This window comes from Colobus angolensis, unplaced genomic scaffold, assembly GCF_000951035.1.
Source record: "Colobus angolensis palliatus isolate OR3802 unplaced genomic scaffold, Cang.pa_1.0 Scaffold561, whole genome shotgun sequence".
Classification (NCBI taxonomy): domain Eukaryota; kingdom Metazoa; phylum Chordata; class Mammalia; order Primates; family Cercopithecidae; genus Colobus; species Colobus angolensis.
The window spans coordinates 84,837-105,049 of record NW_012119166.1 but is presented as its reverse complement, the minus strand read 5'-3'; the positions used below and the strand labels follow the sequence as shown (position 1 = coordinate 105,049).

At 36.6% G+C, this 20,213-nt stretch overlaps 1 protein-coding gene across 2 annotated transcripts in view; it reads left to right on the top strand.

The window, feature by feature from the left end:
* Nucleotides 1-20,213, top strand: part of VPS35 (vacuolar protein sorting 35 homolog (S. cerevisiae)) — a 29,660-nt gene that overhangs the window by 2,515 nt on the left and 6,932 nt on the right. For both annotated transcript variants that reach the window (XM_011961656.1, XM_011961657.1), the window contains exons 2-13: nt 3,153-3,251; nt 4,512-4,608; nt 5,178-5,301; nt 5,809-5,991; nt 7,501-7,714; nt 9,316-9,399; nt 10,013-10,122; nt 12,017-12,113; nt 12,215-12,363; nt 14,200-14,407; nt 14,814-14,969; nt 17,598-17,720. In XM_011961656.1, coding sequence (XP_011817046.1) covers nt 3,153-3,251; nt 4,512-4,608; nt 5,178-5,301; nt 5,809-5,991; nt 7,501-7,714; nt 9,316-9,399; nt 10,013-10,122; nt 12,017-12,113; nt 12,215-12,363; nt 14,200-14,407; nt 14,814-14,969; nt 17,598-17,720 — 1,644 coding nt within the window. The remainder of the gene's footprint in view (nt 1-3,152; nt 3,252-4,511; nt 4,609-5,177; nt 5,302-5,808; nt 5,992-7,500; nt 7,715-9,315; nt 9,400-10,012; nt 10,123-12,016; nt 12,114-12,214; nt 12,364-14,199; nt 14,408-14,813; nt 14,970-17,597; nt 17,721-20,213) is intronic.

Genomic DNA, 20,213 nt, shown 5'->3' with positions numbered 1-20,213 from the left:
GTGTTTAATGATAACGTGTTCATATTATAATTGTTAAGGCTCTATGCGACCCTTCCTAGGAAGGCATCAAGAATAGCCCTTAGAATAGCTGTTGCTAGCATAACTACACTGTTTTATGAGTAATATATAAAAATAGACTGCTTTACTATAGCTTTATGTCTTCATTTGTAGCTTACTTTGTAATAAGCCATTCTGTAATCTTCAACATTTTGTGTTTACATTTCTATTTTAAGCCCAGTTGAGACAAAATAGAAGAATTTTCCTAAAATTGCATTCCTTTGTACATCTCTAAATCTTTCTAGTCATTCTATACAAATTTTTTTGTAACTGTTTGTAACCTCTTTGTAGCCACAGTTTCATTTGCTATGTAATAAAAATTATCGTACACAACAGCCAAAAGATGGAAACAACCTACATGTCAATGGATAAACAAAATGTAGTATGTGTATATATATATATAGATATATAATGAAATATTTCGTTTTTAAAAGAAGGGAAATTCTGACACATACTGCAACATGGATGAACATTGAAGATATTATAGTCAGTGAAATAAGTGAGACATAAAAGGAAAAATACTGTGTGATTTCACTTACATGAAGTATATAGAGTAGTCAAACTCAGAGAAAAGAAGGTAGGATTGCCTGGGGGATCTGAATGGGAGTTTAATGGCTACAGTTTCCATTTGCATTTGTAAAGATAGAAAGTTTTAGAGATAGATGGTGGTAACTGTGTTAATATGGATGTACTTAACTTAATGCCACTGAACTGCACATTTAAATGTGGTTAAAATGGTAAATTTTACGTACATTTTACCACTATAGTAAGTAATTTTTAATTAAAATATCCAAATGTATCATAAAGAAAAATAAAAAAGATTCAAATGTATCACTGTTTATTTCTAAATGGATCAGTTGAACTTAATGAAATCCATTGATTCAAATTATTATTAAATCTATTGCATCCAGAGGTAAGGAGCCAAAATATTCCAAATGATGGCCTGGTTTCACTAAAGTTCAGAGAAGACTAGCCCATGATGAGTAGTAAATTTCATTAAGTCAGAATCTTTAAATGCTGGTGTCATCCTTGCCTCTGAAACCAGCGTTTTATGGTAATAGTTCTGCTGGGATAAATTCATGTTCCCTTTAAATGAAGTTTAAAAGATACCTAACTTTTTCTTTGAAATTTGTTTGTGCTTCTGAGGAAGAGTGCTTGCAGCAGAGCTCAGTTTACTAGAGTTAGTCATGGGAAAAAAAGGGAGATGCATGGCATTGCTCATTATTCAGTTAATATTTTTCTCTTTCCAAAATTAGAACAAGAGAAAGTTTTCACTTTTTATAAGCTATGCTAGTTCAGACGTGGGTTTTATGTGACTCACGTTTCTTTGTTAATCTCAAAATGAAATGTTGTTTTGCTTTTCTTAGTTAATGAAACAGACCAGATTTTACTTGCAGGTTGATGTGTAAGGCCTTGCCTTCCACCTCTTCAACTCATTGTGTGAGAGGCATTTTGTCTTTAGTCATTGTTTTAAAAAATAAAAGTGAAATGACATAACGTAAAATTAACGATTTTAAAGCGAACAATTTAGTGGCATTTAGTGTGCTCACAATACTGTACAATCACCACCTTTGGTTTTAAAACATTTTCCCTACCCCCAAAAGAAACCCAGTACCCATTAAGTGATTATTCCTCTCAGCCTCCCTCCTGGTAATCAGCAATCTACTTTCTGTTCCTATACAGAATATTTCATTTAAGAGGAATCATACAACATGTGGCTTTTTGTGTCTAGCTTCTTTCATTTAGCATGATGTTTTCTAGGTTTGTTCATGTAGCAATACTTCATTCCTTTTTATGGTTGAATAATATTCTGTAATTGTATATATGTACCACAATTTGTTTATTCATCCGTTAATTATTCAGTCATTTTTTTGTTAAATATCTAAACATTCTAAAACCAGTGTATTCATTTATGCAGTGAACATTTGTGGAGCACCCATTATGTGTCAAGCAGTGTGTTGGGTCCCAAGGATGTAAAAATGACCATCATTTATAATGATAATGTGATGCATGCTGTGGTGGAGATGTAAACAGTGTTTATATGACTTGAAGAAGTGGTTAATTCTTGGCAGGGCGATTGAATTCATTTTGCAAGCAAACTTTTGCTGATGGGAAAGAGAAGAGTGTCTAGATATATTTTGTCCACTGTAGCTGTAGGTCAGTACATTTGAAATGGTGTAAGCTATTTGAGGACAGTGCTCTTTATTGTTTTCTACTGTAAGTCACTAACAATTTTGGCTATTTTATTTCTAGGCTGTTTAGTCTTTTGTTACATATTGCCAAGGAGGTGCTGGTCAGTGTTCTTGTAAACTAGTTCCTTAATCTGTTTAAGAATAGACTGAAATGCAGATGATAAGTAGTCTAGGGGAAAAGAGAGGCTTTAGAGACTGGTTTCGGCTATACCTATCACAAGATTTCGATTGGTCAGATGGCTCTGTATGGGTTTGATTCAGAGTGTGTTAGCAGAACACAGCCATGAACTACCACTGCAAGTTTCTTTGATGCCAGCCTACTACAAGAATGTTGAGTCAGTTTCTGAGACAGAGGCAATTCTCTGTACACATACTGTTCTCCTTTGTCAGTCTTATTCTGTTAACTTCAGTGATGGGGCATGGCTCTGTGTGCAGCAGCTGTTAATAATTGGTAAATGGGCCAGGCGCGGTGGCTCATGCCTATAATCCCAGAACTTTGGGAGGTCGAGGCAGGCGGATCACGAGGTCAGGAGATCGAGACCATCCTGGCTAACACGGTGAAACCCCGTCTCTACTAAAAATACAAAAAAAATTAGCCGAGCATGGTGGTGGCCGCCTGTAGTCCCAGCTATTCGGGAGGCTGAGGCAGGAGAATGGCTTGAACCCGGGAGGTGGAGCTTGCAGTGAGCCAAGATCGCGCCACTGCACTCCAGCCTGGGCACAGAGCGAGACTCGGTCTCAAAAAAAACAAAAAACAAAATAATTGGTAAATGGGTTTGAGATAAAGAGCTGGATTGATCCTTTTGTGACAGTCTTGGAGAAGGACTATGGCTAGAATTATAGAAATAACATATTTACTAGAAGAATGTGCTTGAGACATCAGTGGAAGTTTTTATTTTTCAGCCTACAACACAGCAGTCCCCTCAGGATGAGCAGGAAAAGCTCTTGGATGAAGCCATACAGGCTGTGAAGGTCCAGTCATTCCAAATGAAGAGATGCCTGGTAAGAATGGAAATGTGGGAGGTACAGTTGCAGTTTGTGTGTTCCTAAGGAAGCATGTGCAGTGTTTTCTAGAGTTAGGTGGTACCACTGTTTCTGGTAAATCTACTTCACTGCCCACCAGCATGTATCTTCAGTCTCATGTCCCTCAAGCACTGTGTGGAGCAATTTCAACAAAGAGGCCCTGTTTACTCACATGTATATTTTTGGTTTGGGATTGTCTGTCTTCCCTACTAGAATACATGCTCATAAGAACAAGAGACCCTTCCTTTTATTTACGCATTACTGTAATTTTACCACACCAGTGTCTGACCAGAATTACTAACCTCCTTGGTTCTATACCTCAGACCTGAGGAGTACTTAGCATATAATAGGTACTCTGTAAATATTTGTTGAATGAATGGATTTAAATGCTTTGCAATTGAATTATTCAGCTTTTTTTCTAAATATCTTGAAAACTTTAATTTCTTTTGTGAATAAATATATTTATTATAGAAGGTAGCTTAAAAATTATACTTAACACTTATTTATATATTTTCATATTCTAAAAGATAAAGTAAGAGATAATCTGTGTAGATACTGTAGATTCTCTGAATTAAAATATAAGGAATTGAGCCAAATTGGTTGGTACTTCAAGCTATAAATTACTGTGATGAAGATGATGCTGTCTTACCTTTGTAAAATGTCTTACTATGTTTTCTAAAGCATAAAAGTATGCTCTGGTGTCTTTTATTGGTTTCATTCCCAACAAGTTGGGAATGAAAAATAAATGTCTTGGAATGGAGAAGATGGGTTTGCTATTGCTTGTTTCTTCCTCTTCCTGGGTATGGATAGTGTTTCCTCTGTCTCACTGAATTGCTTGCACTTCTGAGGTAAATGGAACATACGGGCATTGTGAAGGTTTGAAAAATGCAAGAGGAAAGCAAATTTACATGGATAGTCATTTCAGACAGCTCGGAAGAGTCTTTAACCCATGACAAAGCCATGTCAGGATAGTATCTTTCTTCACTTGAATCAGTATGCCAGTTCTTTTAATTGCAGGTAAAATGTGAAGTCTACTAAGTATTATGGATCTTTTTCTTTTTCAGTAGGGACGGCAAAGTGAACTGATCTAAGTTGATTTTTTTATGTGGTTAAAAATCATTTAAGTGCTGTATACTTTTAAAACTATGTAACAAGTCCTTGATGTAAGGAGTTTGTACAACCAAGATAAATGTTTATTTAAATTGAGCATTCTCATCTCTTCTCTTGGTATTTCTGTAGGACAAAAACAAGCTTATGGATGCTCTAAAACATGCTTCTAATATGCTTGGTGAACTCCGGACTTCTATGTTATCACCAAAGAGCTACTATGAACTTTGTATCTTTTGAATGTTGAGGACCAAACATTTGGACCATACCTTTTTCTTGATAAGGACAATTTTGTTTGTTCTTTATGAAGTTTGTCTGGAGTTACTTCGTTATCTGAGTCACATGGCACTCCTCCACGCAGATGTGCTAAGTGAGAAAAACACTTGGAGAGTACTCCTTTCCTATGTTTCAATGTCTTTAAGTGTGTTGTCGGTGCATCTCAATTTTCAGACCCTTCATGAGGATATTTAGGCTATGACACAGTTGGTTCTTTAATACTTAGATGTTATTACGCAGCAGTCTCAAATGGACAGGAATTTTAATCATTTGCCATTTCAAAACCCATTAACAGTCTGACAGGTAACCGTTATATTTACTGCTTTGCTTCACCGCACATACTTTAAAACCCTTATTTTAAAGTAAGAAAAGCCCAACTAAAATTCTGCCTTCACTGGAACATCCTCTTAAAGGACTAAAACTTAAGATATCTGCCCAGTAGTTAATAATGACTCCAACAAGTTTCAAAGTTTTGCTTAGGTTGGCTTATCTTTATTTTTAGTCCTTAATCATAATTAAAAGATATGGCCATTTCTGATGAACTGCACTACTTGGAGGTCTACCTGACAGATGAGTTTGCTAAAGGAAGGAAAGTGGCAGATCTCTGTGAACTTGTCCAGTATGCTGGAAAGGTTATCCCAAGCCTGTGAGTAATTACAAATCAGAGGACTTTTGTGTCTGTATTTCCCCCTTTATGTTATGTCCTTTATGGTTATCAGCTTAAGAAAAAGTTTTAAGGGTAATTTCTTAACAAATAGAGATTAACATTTTGGTAGATATTCTCTTACTTGTTTTTAGAGTAACTAGATTTACGTTTTATGTAGATATTTGAGGAATTTTAGAAATAGAAAAAATGTACATGCTTGCTATTTTGTTTAATATCTTGACTGTTAGAAAAATTAATATAATTGTTCTCTTCCTAATATGTTTAAAGGTAATATCTATGTTGTGTATATACAGTATAAGTGTGTATGTGTGTGTGTATTTTTAGAGATCAGTGGTTATATTTTAAATCAGATATTTTCCTTGTCGTGCAGGAGAAAACAACATGGTTCCTATCTTGTTTATTTAATGTTTTGTTCAATGTGTTTGGAAGTAAGTTCTTGATTTAAATATTTTATTTCTAATCAGCATTTCTTCATACGTCTCCTAGTTACCTTTTGATCACAGTTGGAGTTGTATATGTCAAGTCATTTCCTCAGTCCAGGAAGGACATTTTGAAAGATTTGGTAGAAATGTGCCGTGGTGTGCAGCATCCATTGAGGGGTCTGTTTCTTCGAAATTACCTTCTTCAGTGTACCAGAAATATCTTACCTGATGAAGGAGAGCCAACAGAGTAAGTGATTTTCTTTCTTGATTTTGTTGCAGTATTTTTTTCATTGTAGAATGTATAAAAGCATGGAAACATGTACAGAAAGTAAGTACGAATAATTCTTCCACCCAGTCAGCCATTTAGGTAGCATTTGTATAGAGATTTCCTTTGTAATACAGAACTCCTCAGTATATGTGACATGCTCTACAATGTCCTCTTATGCAAATTTTATCTTTGGATTATTAGGATCTATTTTTTAATGTAATGTAATTGAGCATTTTCCCACTACATTAAATATTCTTTGAAAATACAACTTTTTTAAGAGGATTATATTTGGAAATTGAATTTGTAATGAAATAATAAAGTGTGAGCCCACTGGATTTCATAATTGTTCCTTTAATGTCTATCAGTTTTTATAATTTGTAGACTGCTAGTTACCTTGGAATATAAGTGATTTGAGTTATCTGTTACAAGTTACCTATTAACTCCAGAAGAGAAATAATAGAAGCCATTCAGAGACACTCCTGTCTCCTGTGTAATCAGTATTCTAGCATCAGAGTCTACTGTACTTTTATCCCACAGCAGGGACAGATGGTCAGCCAACCGTGGTCTTCAGTGGGGTAAGCTGTTCACATGACAGGTCCCCAGATTAAAGAACTTCATTTCTTTTTAAAAAAGTTTATTCATTTATTTTCTTTCTTTTTTTAATTTTTAATCTTTTTTCAGTTTGCTCCAACAGATTTTGTTTTTTTATTTTAAAAAATTTCATTTATTTCTGAGGTGTACAATTCAATGGTTTTTAATATATCTGCATCAATTTCTTTTTAAACAGTACAGAAAAGATAAAAAATTAATAGTGTAGAGAAATTGATGAAGTTATTTGCTTTATTATGTTTTGACTGTCCATTTTGAGCATTTAATTAGGCAATCAATAAAAATTTTTGAAAGCTGCCGAAGTCTCCATCCTAGGAGACGTAGAAAAATAAAGCAGGAAATCCATGGTCTCTTCCCTCACAAAGCTTACATTCCAATTAAAAACAAAATATTCAACAGTAAAATGATGTAGTTAGCAGTACACCATAAGTGTTAAAATTTTTAGCGTTTTGTTTTTGGTTTTGGTTTGTAGGGGTAAGGTCTCATTATGTTGCCCAGGCAGGTTTTAAACTCCTGGCCTAAAGCGATCTTCCTGCTTTGGCCTCCCAAAGCACTGGCTTACAGACATGAGCCACCGTGCCCATCCTTCTAGCCTTTTGAATTAAGGAATTTGCCATAAGAGCAAGTCCAGTTGGCCCAATTCCAGATACAAAATTGGGGAAAGTGATTTGCCCTTTAAATTTATACTGTCCTTTCCATGGTACTTTTTACCCTAGAGTCTATTCCCTTTAAAATTTAACACTAAGCCAATGAAGTTGAAAGTGATTTTTTATAAAGCATTGGTGTACTACAGAGATAAGTAGGAAATGCACAAAGGAGAGGGATAGTAGTAAGTTGGTGCTGTAAATACTGTGTAAAGACATTTCTGTTTCTTTGCAGCGAAGAAACAACTGGTGACATCAGTGATTCCATGGATTTTGTACTACTCAACTTTGCAGAAATGAACAAACTCTGGGTGCGAATGCAGCATCAGGGACATAGCCGAGATAGAGAAAAAAGAGAACGAGAAAGACAAGAACTGAGAATTTTAGTGGGAACAAATTTGGTGCGCCTCAGTCAGTTGGAAGGTGTAAATGTGGAACGTTACAAACAGGTTTATATCTTTTTGTTACCTCTTCTTATGTTCTGAGATAAAATGAAATCTGATTTTTAAAATCAGAATATTTTTGTTACGTAATAGTACATTGAAAAACATCTTAAAATGGCTTTTATTGAAGAAGACTTAAATGGAAAGATATATATGCAATGTTTGTGGATTGGAAGACTTAATATTGTCAAGATAGCATTAAAAAAAAATTGATCTATAGATCCAAGGTAATCTCAGACAAAATCCCAGAAAACTTTTGTAGAAATTAAGAAGCTGATTCTGAAGTTTATATGAGGAAACAAAGAACCTGGAACAGCTACAACAAATTTGAAAAGGAAGAACAAGTTGAAAGACCCAGACTACCTGAATTCATGATTTACTCTAAAGCTACAGTGAGAACCTGTGTGGTATTGGTGAAAAGGATAGACACACAAATCAATGGAGGAGAATAAAACAGGGAATGGCAAACTTTACCTGTGAGGGACCAGATAGTAAATGGTTTTTGGCTTTGCAAGACATATGCTGTACAACAAGCTTATCCAACCTGCAGCCCAGGGCAGCTTGGAACATGGCCCAACAAAAGTTTGTAAACTTTAAAACATGAGATTTTTTGCTTTTTTTTTTAAAGCTCATCATCTGTTATTAGTGTATTTTATGTATGGCCCAAGACAATTCTTCTAATTCTTCAAGCCAAACGATTGGACACCCCTGGTCAACAACTACTAACACTGCAGATACGGTGCAAAAGCAGCCACAGACAATATGGAAGTGAATGGGCATGGCTGTGTTCCAGTAAAACTTTACTTGTTAAAACAAGCAGCAGCTCAGTTTACCGATCTCTGACTAGACAATCCATAGTAGACCTAGATATTTATGTGAAATACTTTTACTTGTATTGATCATTTGATTTTCAGGTTTTCCCTGATGAATTTCACCTCCAGACTTTTTATTTTTGATAAAAGTACAAAGGCAACCTTTTCGGCAAGTGATTCTGGAACAATTTGATGTTTATATGCAAACAACAAAAAACCCTGAACCTTGACCCTCGTCCCTCATACCGTACAGAAAAAACACAAAATCTATCAGAGACCTAAATATAGAACCTAAAACTGTTAGAAGAAAACACAGAGGAAATCTTTATGACCTAGGATTAGACGAAGATTTCTGAGGATGCACAAGCACAAGCCATGAAGGAAAAAGCTCACTTTTGAGAGGCCAAGGCAGATGGATCACTTGAGTCCAGGAGTTCGAGACAAGCCTAGGCACATAGAGAGACCCCATCTCTACAAAAATTACCAAAATTAGCTGGGCATGGTGAAATGTACCTGTAGTGCCAGCTACTCAGGAGGCTTGAGGTGGGAGGATGGCTTGAGCCCAGGAGGTGGACGTTGCATTGAGTGGAGATTTTGCCACTGCACTCCAGCCTGGGCAACAGAGCAAGACCTTGTCTCAAAAAGAAAATAGCTTTTAAAGATTAGAAGTGAAGTCTTGGTGAGAAAAATCTCAAATATGATTTTCAAGTTAGTAGTTCAAATGTGTTGCTAGAGGAATAGCTTAAGAGTTTGAAAACAGATTTTAACCCTTATGTGTGTTTTTTTCTCTTTTAGATTGTTTTGACTGGCATATTGGAGCAAGTTGTAAACTGTAGGGATGCCTTGGCTCAAGAATATCTCATGGAGTGTATTATTCAGGTAGGTGGGAACATTTCATTTTTTTTAAATGACCTATTTTATCTTTCGTTAAATTTAATTGTTTTGAAAAAATTTTGATGGAATAGGAAATAAGCTTTCCTGAATAAAGAATTTTCCTTACTGGGTGTGGTGACTCACACCTGTAATCCCAGCACTTTCTGAGTTCAAGGTGGGAGGATCTCTTGAGGCCAGGAGTTCAAAACCAGCCTGGGCAACATAGCAAGATGCCATTTCTATAAGAACTTAAAATAATTTAAAAAAATTTTTTTTTCCTGTAATCTTGCTTCTTCTAAAAATAATTTAAAAACAGGGATTTTCTGTTTCCGACTTATAACTTGGTCTTTGTATCAATGTGGTTTGTTTTCCTCCAAATTGTAGGAATGAGTCATCTGAGTTTTCTCGGTCTCCGTAGCTTTAGTTTAATTGTAGGTGCACTTTGTTTATTGGAATATTTCTGTCTGAGCTTATGTTTAGTAGAGAGGTTCAGAAGTAATGTGTTCGAATTTAGTTGTATAAGATTACAGTGTTTTTTTCCCACAAATGTGAACTTTACCATATGAGTTCAGAATATTATGTGAAATACTTTTACTTGTATTGATCATTTGATTTTCAGGTTTTCCCTGATGAATTTCACCTCCAGACTTTGAATCCTTTTCTTCGGGCCTGTGCTGAGTTACACCAGAATGTAAACGTGAAAAATATAATCATTGCTTTAATTGATAGGTAAGACCTTCCAACACTGGAGGATACATGCTCGGACTTGGCAGTAATGAATTTTAAACATTTTTTGAATTATTTGTCTCTGTTAGATCTTTATCATACCAATGATCTTAATTTAATTATACTATAAATAATGTAGCTTTGTGATTATGAGTACTAGGTACTTGCCTTGGTTAGACACGAAAGAGGCATAACTTAAATGTGCAGGAGACATGAAGATAATATGTTTATTCTGTGTGTTTAATTGACATTTAAAGACGTTGTGCAGACTTTTTTTTTAAATCGTACAAATCCAAAGATCATATTGAAGAACAAAATTTGTTTTTTACCGTGATGTAAGTATCTTGCAGTGGGAACTCATTTGGTTTAGGGTAGCCATAAGACACAGATGATTGGAAATGTTCAAGTAATCACTGTATCATCACATTTTCTTAAAGAAGAAATTTTAAGTATCAAATATGTTTAGTACATCCACTTTAAGTTTTAGTTTCTTAGTTTTTTTTTTTTTTTTTTTTTTTCAGACAGAGTCCCACTCCGTCTCCCAAGCTAGAGTGCAGCAGTGCTATCTTGGCTCACTGCAACTTCCAACTCCTGGGTTCAAGGGATTCTAGTGTCTCAGCTTCCCGAGTAGCTGGGATTACAGACATGCACCACCATGCCTGGCTAATTTTTGTATTTTTAGTAGAGACGGGGTTTTGCCAGGTTGGCCAGGCTGGTCTCAAACTCCTGAGCTCAAATGATCAGCCTGCCTCGGCTTCCCGAAGTGCTGGGATTACAGATGTGAGCCACTGTGCTTGGCCAATGGGTGACTTTTTTGCAGCCATGTTGTATAGTACATAATGTCTGTCCTACTACTTGTAAGCATTGTCATGAAACCAGAAACCTAAGTGAAGATTTATTTCTGCAGATACCTTTTGTATGTTTTTTGAAAAACTAAGTTATTCATTTTAAAGTCTGAGAATTCAGATAACAAAATTTTCCAAATTATCAGCTCAATCCTGGGCAGCAAAAATTCCATAGTGATTGGGCCCACTCTTGAAGCTAGCAACTGGATTTTCCTGTGTTGCCTGTAATGTCACTTACCCATCTCTGTCAGTAGTGATGCTTCTGGGCATAACAAAATGTGGATGTAGTTGTGACTGTGACAAACAGATAATGATAATGAACCAGACATTATTTTGAGTAATTTGAGATGAGGGAAATAAAAGTTAATTTTATGGATTTTAGACTTAGTTGTATTTCAAACTTCAGTAAAAATGCAGTATCTTAAAATAGTCTATGTACTTTTATTTTTTAAAGATTATGTATTTGAATCATGGTTGTTGAATACATTTGTCACTTCAATGCATTTCTGTCCGTATCTACGTAATTATGCTTCACAGAGTTTGAGAGAATTATCTTGTTGAAAATCTCCTTAGTATGGTATGAAATAAGAATGCTGATGAAAAAAGGTTGCACTGGCAAAACTGTTTAGTCAAAAATGAATTGAGGAGGCCGGGTACAGTGGCTCACATCTGTAATCCCAGCACTTTGGGAGGCCAAGGAGGGAGGCTTGCTGGAGTCCAGGTTAGTCCTACCCTGGGCAACATGGTGAAACCCCATCACTACAGAAAGCACAAAAATTAGCTGGGCGTGGTTGCACATGCTGTTAGCCCCAGTTACTCAGGAGTCCTAGGTGGGAGGAGGATAGCTTGAGCCCAGCAGGTGGAGGTTTCATTTAGCTGAGAGTGTACAACTGCCCTCCAGCCTAGGCGACAGAGTGAGACTCTGTCTAAAAAAAAAAAGCCTTTTGAGCTCATACAAAATATAGAAAAGCAATGAAGAATAAGATGTCATCCATGATCTCACTACCCAAACCCTATATCTTTTAAAATAAAGGAGTTTTGTTTTTTTTTAGATTAGCTTTATTTGCTCACCGTGAAGATGGACCTGGAATCCCAGCGGATATTAAACTTTTTGATATATTTTCACAGCAGGTGGCTACAGTGATACAGGTTTGTGTAGCATTTCTCCTAAGTTCTCAAAATTTTGAAACTTCTCTGCCTTCCTTTTACAATTGTTTAAAATAAATCCTATGGTTTTCTAAACATTCCAGTCTAGACAAGACATGCCTTCAGAGGATGTTGTATCTTTACAAGTCTCTCTCATTAATCTTGCCATGAAATGTTACCCTGATCGTGTGGACTATGTTGATAAAGTTCTAGAAACAACAGTGGAGATATTCAATAAGCTCAACCTTGAACAGTAAGTCAGTTACATTTTTGTAAAAATCCTCATAAAGACACTTTTGTCCTAGATTTGCTTTTCTTTCTCAATTGTTTTTTGAAATGCTGGCATTTGTCTTGTTTTAATCATGCATTAAGATTGTCACTACTAGGGGCAGAAAGTGTTTACCAATTACTTTGGTTGTGTATATTAATGAAATTGTGGTACCTATGGACTATAGGCATTCTTCAGGGACCAGTGACTCCAATTTGGATCCCTTTCTGTGTATCAGGGGCATCCAGTCTTTTGGCTTCCCTGGGCCACACTGGAAGAAGCATTTTCTTGGGCCACACATAAAATACACTATCACTAACAATAGCTGATGAGCTTAAAAAAAAAAATCGCAAAAAACTGATAATGTTTTAAGAAGGCTTACCAATTTGTGTTGGGCTGCATTCAAAGCCATCCTGGGCTGCATGTGGCCTGTGGGCTGCGGGTTGGAGGAGCTTGCTGTATGTGAATGAGTTCCTAAACTGGTAAGGACACTTTGTCAGGCAGTACTTATTTCCATAAGAGGTGTTTTCCTACGAATGAGCATGTGGTGAAAAATGAAGGGTGTATGTATATTTAAGGTGCAGAATTAAATTGGTTTAAATATCTTTTCTATTTTGAGCTTCGATTTTGATACCTTCAAGGAAGTATGAACAGTCTTGTTTCCAACTTGAAGCCTCCTCAGCTGTTCTGTCCTAGACCTATGGCGTCCTCTAGTGGCCACTGTGGGCAGCTCGGATCCTGTTACCTTCGCCCGCAGTTCCCTTCCTGCCCCATTCCCTACTGCTCTGGACTTGGGTCAAGCCAGGCCTGCCTCCCCCACCCATATTCTTCAGAATTTTACCTCATGTCATCTTCCTCCTTTCTATCTCCCTTCTAGTGGTTTACCTGCATCAAGAAAATTTATTCTTTTTTTCCTCCGTTTGTGTTACCCTTTTTCTTTTGGTCATTTTAGTTTTGTGTGTGCGCGAACGGAAAACAAGTTCAGATATGGAATAAGTGTGAGAGAAAATTAAATGATGTGCCAGGTGTGGTGGCTCGCACCTGTCATCCCAGCTATTCAGGAGGCTGAGTTGGGAGAATCACTTGAGCCCAGGAGTTTGAGAACAGCCTGGGCAACAGAGCGAGACCCTGTCTCTAATAAAAAATAAAATTAAAAATTAAAAAAATTTAAATAAAAAAACTAACTAAATGAAGTATCTATGTCTTTCTCCCCAAGTGAATTTTAAAGTAAAAATAGACAAAATCATTGGAAATAACAACCTCTAAAGAGGTTGTAATAAATGCCCCAATATGCCTCAGTATCTACAGAATGCTTTTACTAACCACTACCTAAGTCAGTCAGCCTGCTTTTCCTTAATCACCAACATCTGATGCAGAAGAAATAGTTTATATATTTTTCTATTGTGTCGAATTGCTGGTTTTGCATGGATTTTTTTTCCTATTTATTTTCATCGTGAATATACAATACTTGTTGGCTGCCCCCTGGGAACCAAACTGCCACTTAAAATACTTCCCTTAGAAATGTCATTGAATTCTAGACAGTCATCTTAACTCCAGCTATACCATCTGTTCATGAGTTGGAAACTGTTTCTAGTTTTGTATCAACAGAAAAATAATAGATGAATATATTTATTTGTGTTTAGATAAGTATTTTTTATCCTCTTGAAAGGAGGTTGTTACAGTCTTCTGTGGTGGTATGATTCACTTGACCCATTTCCTTTAATGTGTAATGAAAAATTTCAAATTCTTACAGAACAAGTGCTATTTGTGTATAGAGAAAGTTAATTTTGTTCATTAAGACTTCTGTTTTTCTTTTTGTAGTATTGCTACCAGTAGTGCAGTTTCAAAGGAACTCACCAGACTTTTGAAAATACCAGTTGACACTTACAACAATATTTTAACAGTCTTGAAATTAAAACATTTTCACCCACTCTTTGAGTACTTTGACTATGAGTCCAGAAAGAGCATGAGTTGTTATGTGCTTAGTAATGTTCTGGATTATAACACAGAAATTGTCTCTCAAGACCAGGTAAGAGAATACCTCCATGCTATTTTAGGGATACAGTGTTACAATTTTAGACTATGGACCTAGATACCTGAGATGGGAGGGGAGGGTAATTAAATACTAAAGAAAATTTACAAGTAACTTATTCATTATATAAATTAGAAAATTGGAGCTGTATAAAGAATCATAAAACATTTATAATTCCACCAGATAGCGAATAAACCACTGTTAGTTAACATTTTGTGCATATCTTTCCAGACTTTTGTCTGTATATGTGTGTATGACATACATGTGGATTGACTTTCTAACCGAAAAAAGGAATATCTTGTTGATACTGTATTGTAATTTTATAACTGAAAACAATTTTGACAGTGGCTTTGTATGCCAATGGTTTCACATCAGTGGGTTTCTTGTGCCTTACATGTTACAGGTGGATTCCATAATGAATTTGGTATCCACATTGATTCAAGATCAGCCAGATCAGCCTGTAGAGGACCCTGATCCAGAAGACTTTGCTGATGAGCAGAGCCTTGTGGGCCGCTTCATTCATCTGCTGCACTCTGAGGACCCTGACCAGCAGTACTTGGTATGAGTTTACTCTTAGTATATCCCTGTATCAGCGCCTAGTGAAATCACATATTCAAGTGCTTAAAATGGTTTAATTCGCCTTCTGGTCTTAGACGGTTTTGAAGGAATTGCAACTGAATCAAAGATTGACTTGAACCCAGGAGGCGGAGGTTGCAGTGAGCTGAGATTGCGCCACTGCACCCCAGTCTGGGCAGCAGAGCGAGACTCCGTCTCAAAAAAAAAAAAAAAAAAAGATTCATGGCATCTGTGGGCTTTTACTTTATATATAAACATAATTGTAAACTTCTGGAGCATGTGAGTAACAATTCAGTTGCTCCGATTTCTTTTGAAGACTATCTGAGAATTACAAAAAAGTCTCTTCTTTTACTTGAGTGCCCATAATTATTCCATGTTCATTTATTTCTGAACTATGTATTGCTTATAATAAACTTTATAAGAAATACAATTCTTACATTTAATTTTACTTTTCCAGATTTGCAAGTATAAATTATATTTGTCACATTGAAAATGTGCGTTTTTGTTTTTTGATGAGAGGTTTTAAAATTCATTTTGCCTTTTTCTTAACTTTTTTTTTTTCTGATAAAGAACAATCACATGAGGTTCTCTTTATTATTAGTCCACAGGGAAACTTTGTGAAATGGATAAAGCATGTTGCCTGAGTAGGGGTATCAGTGATCGATACTAGATAGATAATTTATTTTAGTGAAAGGTTAGCACGGTTGGCTGCTTAATTACTGTTTGGGCAAAGTAGTTTAACCATTCTTGGATACATAAGGCTGTTAGGCTGCTATGATGAAAAAGACATTTGCTTGAGGATGTCCTGTTTCATCTCTTTCTGTTGACTTTCTTCATTGTAGTTGACACTCCTGTACTTCATAATCAGTGTGAAATAAGAGGCTGACTGCTGCTGATAGTGTGATGGTCTTTGTCTTGGCTTAGTGACAAACATTCCAGGACTGTGGTATTGTGCTCTGTGAGCTATGTCATCTGTAGAGAGTGACTGAGTATTTTAACTGATTCCCTTAAGTTTCTGTGTGAGATTGTGTGTGTCTGTGTGTTTTCATTTTCTATTGCATACCAAATGTAGCAGTTAGAAAGTATGCCTTTTGGTTAGGCGTGGTGGCTCAAGCCTATAATCCCAGCAATTTGGGAGGCCGAGGTGGGTGGATCACCTGAGATTAGGAGTTTGAGACCAGCGTGGCCAACATGGTGAAACCCCATCTCTACTAAAAATACAAAAAATTAGCCAGGCATGGTGGTGGGCACCTGTAATCCCACCTGCTTGGGAGACTGAGGCAGGAGAATCACTTGAACCTGGGAGGTGGAGGTTGCAGTGAGTGGATATCACACCATTGCACTGCAGCTTGGGCAACAAGAGTGAAACTCCGTCTCAAAAAAAAGTATGCCTTCTGCATGTGGCTGATTGGTTATTCCCATGTATAATGATCTTTAATAATAGGGTCATTAGCTCTGACTGCCCGTAGGGAAAATGCATTCTCTTATTGATCTGCCATATCAGGAATTTCACAAAATCTGAATGTCATTGTGTCACACATATTAAAAAACATTTTATAAACTCTTTTTCTTGTAATTTTTCTGAATTGGCTATATGTTGTACCATTTCAGAAAAAAATCCAAGAAAAACACAGAATTCATGGAATATTTCACAAGTAGCTCTTTTAAAGTATATTAGCCTTTTCCTTGACTTAAACAGTCTTAATATTTTTTGGAATGAGGAGGTATGATGTACCAGTAATATGCATATAGTTGTTTTGTATCATAGTAATAGTTAATATTACTGAGCGAATGCCTTGTGCTAAGTAGTGGTGAGACTTCACATGTGTCATTTGATCTTCCCAACAACACTAGGAGTTTACAGAAACTTGTGGCTAAGAGAAGGTAAATAATTTGCCCAAAGCCACACATGTAACAAGTATTAGGATTTACTTTTAAATGTGAGTCTCTGAGTGTCTTCACAGCCTTCTTTTTTTCTCTTTTTTTTTTTTTTTTTTGAGATGGAATCTTGCTCTGTCACCCAGGCTGGAGTGCAGTAGCATGATCCCAGCCTACTGCATCCTCCGTCTCCTGGGTTCAAGCAATTCTACTGCCTCAGCCTCCTGAGTAGCTGAGATTACAGGTGTGCACCACCATGCCCAGCTAATTTTTGTATTTTCAGTAGAGACGGGGTTTACCTGTGTTGGCCAGGCTGCTCTCAAACTCCTGACCTCAACTGATCTGTCCACCTTTGGCCTCCCAAAGTGCTGGGATTACACACATGAGTCACCACATCTGGCCAGAGCCTACATTCTTTACCAATGCAGCATTCTTTGCATGTGTGTATATGAAAATATATTTAAATATATCTTTGCTTCTAACTCACTACCTTCGGCAGGTTATACAACCTCTCTGAAACTCATACTTCCCCATTTGTGAAATGGAATTGTATCTGTCTCTGAATTGTTGTGACAACTTGAGGAGATAAGAAATATATAAATTGCCTACCATAAAGTATGGTACATTGTATATGTTCACACAATGTTAGCAATGATGATTGGAGCCCACATCCATTTCACAAATGATTAATCATAGTTTGGAAATTTTTTTTTCTTTAATGCTTTTGGGTCAGATTTTGAACACAGCACGAAAACATTTTGGAGCTGGTGGAAATCAGCGGATTCGCTTCACATTGCCACCTTTGGTATTTGCAGCTTACCAGCTGGCTTTTCGATACAAAGAGAATTCTAAAGTGGTGAGTTTACTTTTAAGTATTTAGGTACTTTTTTTCCTTTTTCATCACTCTGAGTGTGTGTGTGTTTTATGTTATAAAAAATTTCAAACATACAAAAATAGACAGTGGTATAATAAAATCCCATTTTCGGCAACTCTGTATTTGTTACTTATCCTGTGCTAAGTGTTCCTAACGGTGATGTTGGGGGATCACATACTAACTGAGGGATCACATCAAAAGCACTTAGAAATGCAAGACTAAGCAGTGTGAATTTATGCTGAAACTCTTTCCTAAGTTCTAATTCAGGTTAGCTTTAAAACCTAAGGAGAGGGTCTACCATTGCAGTCATTTCTCTCTAAAGGCATATAATTGCATAATATCATGAGTTGTGGGCAACTTTTTATGAGCTTTCTTCTTCCTCAAACCAGAAGCATGGCTTGAGTCTTCATGGTGTAGTTTTGAAGAAAATACCTCAAGCTCATGTACCTGAAAGTTGGACAGTCAGGTTAATGTTAAGGAACAACTTCAGTAACTTAATTTTGTTTGTTTGTTTGTTTTGAGATAGGGTCTCATTCTGTCCCCCAGCTGGAGTGCAGTGGCTCAGTCTTAGCTCACTGCAACCTCCATCTCCTGGGTTCAAGCGATTCTTGTGTGTCAGCTTTCTAAGTAGCTGGGATTACAGGTGTGCACCACCATGCTCAGCTAATTTTTGTATTTTTAGTAGAGACAGGGTCTTGCCATGTTGATCAGCTGGTCTCAAACTTGTGGCCTTAAGTGATCCTCCTGCCTCAGCCTCTCCAAGTGCTAGGATTGTAGGTGTGAGCCACCACACCAGGCCTCAGTAGGGACTTAATTTTCTCATAACAGAGAAAAAAGATGTATTCCGTAGACCTACCAGCATGAAACAGCAGCTTTTGGCCAATTTTTATTAGGCCAGCTTATCATTCACTCTTTACCAGCATTTACGGATAGAAATTTGTGAATATAACAATAAAAATAGCAACCAGCCTATGTTACAGAGCCATAGGAATTACAAGAGTACGACAATATGGTAGTGGCATAAAAACAGACACATAGACCAATGGAACAGAATAGAGAGTCTAGAAATAAACCCATACATGTGCAATAAACTAATCTTTGATAAGGACACCAAGAATACACAAAGGGGAAAAGGATGGTGTCTTCAATAAATAGTATTGGGAAAGTTGGATATCCACATGCAAAAGAATGGACTTGGACTGTCATCTTATACCATATATAATAATGAACTCAAAATGGATTAAAGACCTGAAACCATAAAGCTCCTAGAAGAAAACATAGGGAAAAACCTCCTTGTCATTGGTCAGTGATTTTTTGGATGTGAAACCAAAAATCTAGGCAACCAAAGCAAAAATAAACAAGTGGGACTCTATTAAACTAAAAAGCTTCTGAACAACAAAGGAAATAATCAGCAGAGTGAAGAGACAGCCAATGGAATGGGGGAGAATATTTGCAAACTATACATCTGAAAAGTGGTCAGTATCCAAAATATATATGGAATGCAACTCAATAGCAAGCAAATGAATAACTTGATTTAAAAATGAGCAAAGGATCTGAATAGACAGTTTTCCAAAGAAGACATACAGATGGCCAACTGATATGAGCAGATGTTCGACATCATTTATCAGGAAAATGCAAATCAAAACCACTGTGAGATATTACTTCACATCTGTCAGAATAACAGTTAGCAAAAGGACAGAAAATCAAGTGTTGGCAAGGATGTAGAGAAATGGGAACCCTGTTTATTATTAGTGGGAATATAAATTAGTATAGCCATTATGGAAAACGGTATGGAGGTTCCTCAAAAAACTGAAACTAGAACTACCATGTGACCCTGCAGTCCCACATCTGGTTATATATTCAAAGGAAAGGAAATCAGTATCTCAAAGAGATATCTGCACTCCCACGTTTATGGCAGCAGCATTCACAATGGCTGAGATACAGAAACAACCTTACTGTCCATCGATAGATGAGTAAAGAAATTGTGTTTTGTATATATGTGTGTGTATATATGTGTATGTGTGTGTGTATATATATACGTACATACATTCTGTACATAGTAGAATAATATTCAGCTACAGAAATGGAGAAATTCTTGCCATTTATGATAACAGGGATTAATCTGGAGGAAATTATTCTAAGTGAAATAAGCCAAACACAGAAAGGCAAATACTGCATGACTTCACTTATATGTAGAATTGTTTTTTAAGTTGAATTCACCCAACCTGGGTAACATAGCAAGACCCAATCTCTATTAAAAAATAAAAAGGCCGATTGTGGTGGCTCACACCTGTAATCCCAGCACTTTGGGAGGCCAAGGCAGGCAGTTCAGCTAAGGTCAGAGTTCGAGACCAGCCTGACCAACACGGAGAAACCCCGTCTCTACTAAAAATACAAAATTAGCTGGGCGTGGTGGCTCATGCCTATAGTCTCAGCTACTCGGGAGACTGAGGCAGGAGAATTACGTGAACCCGG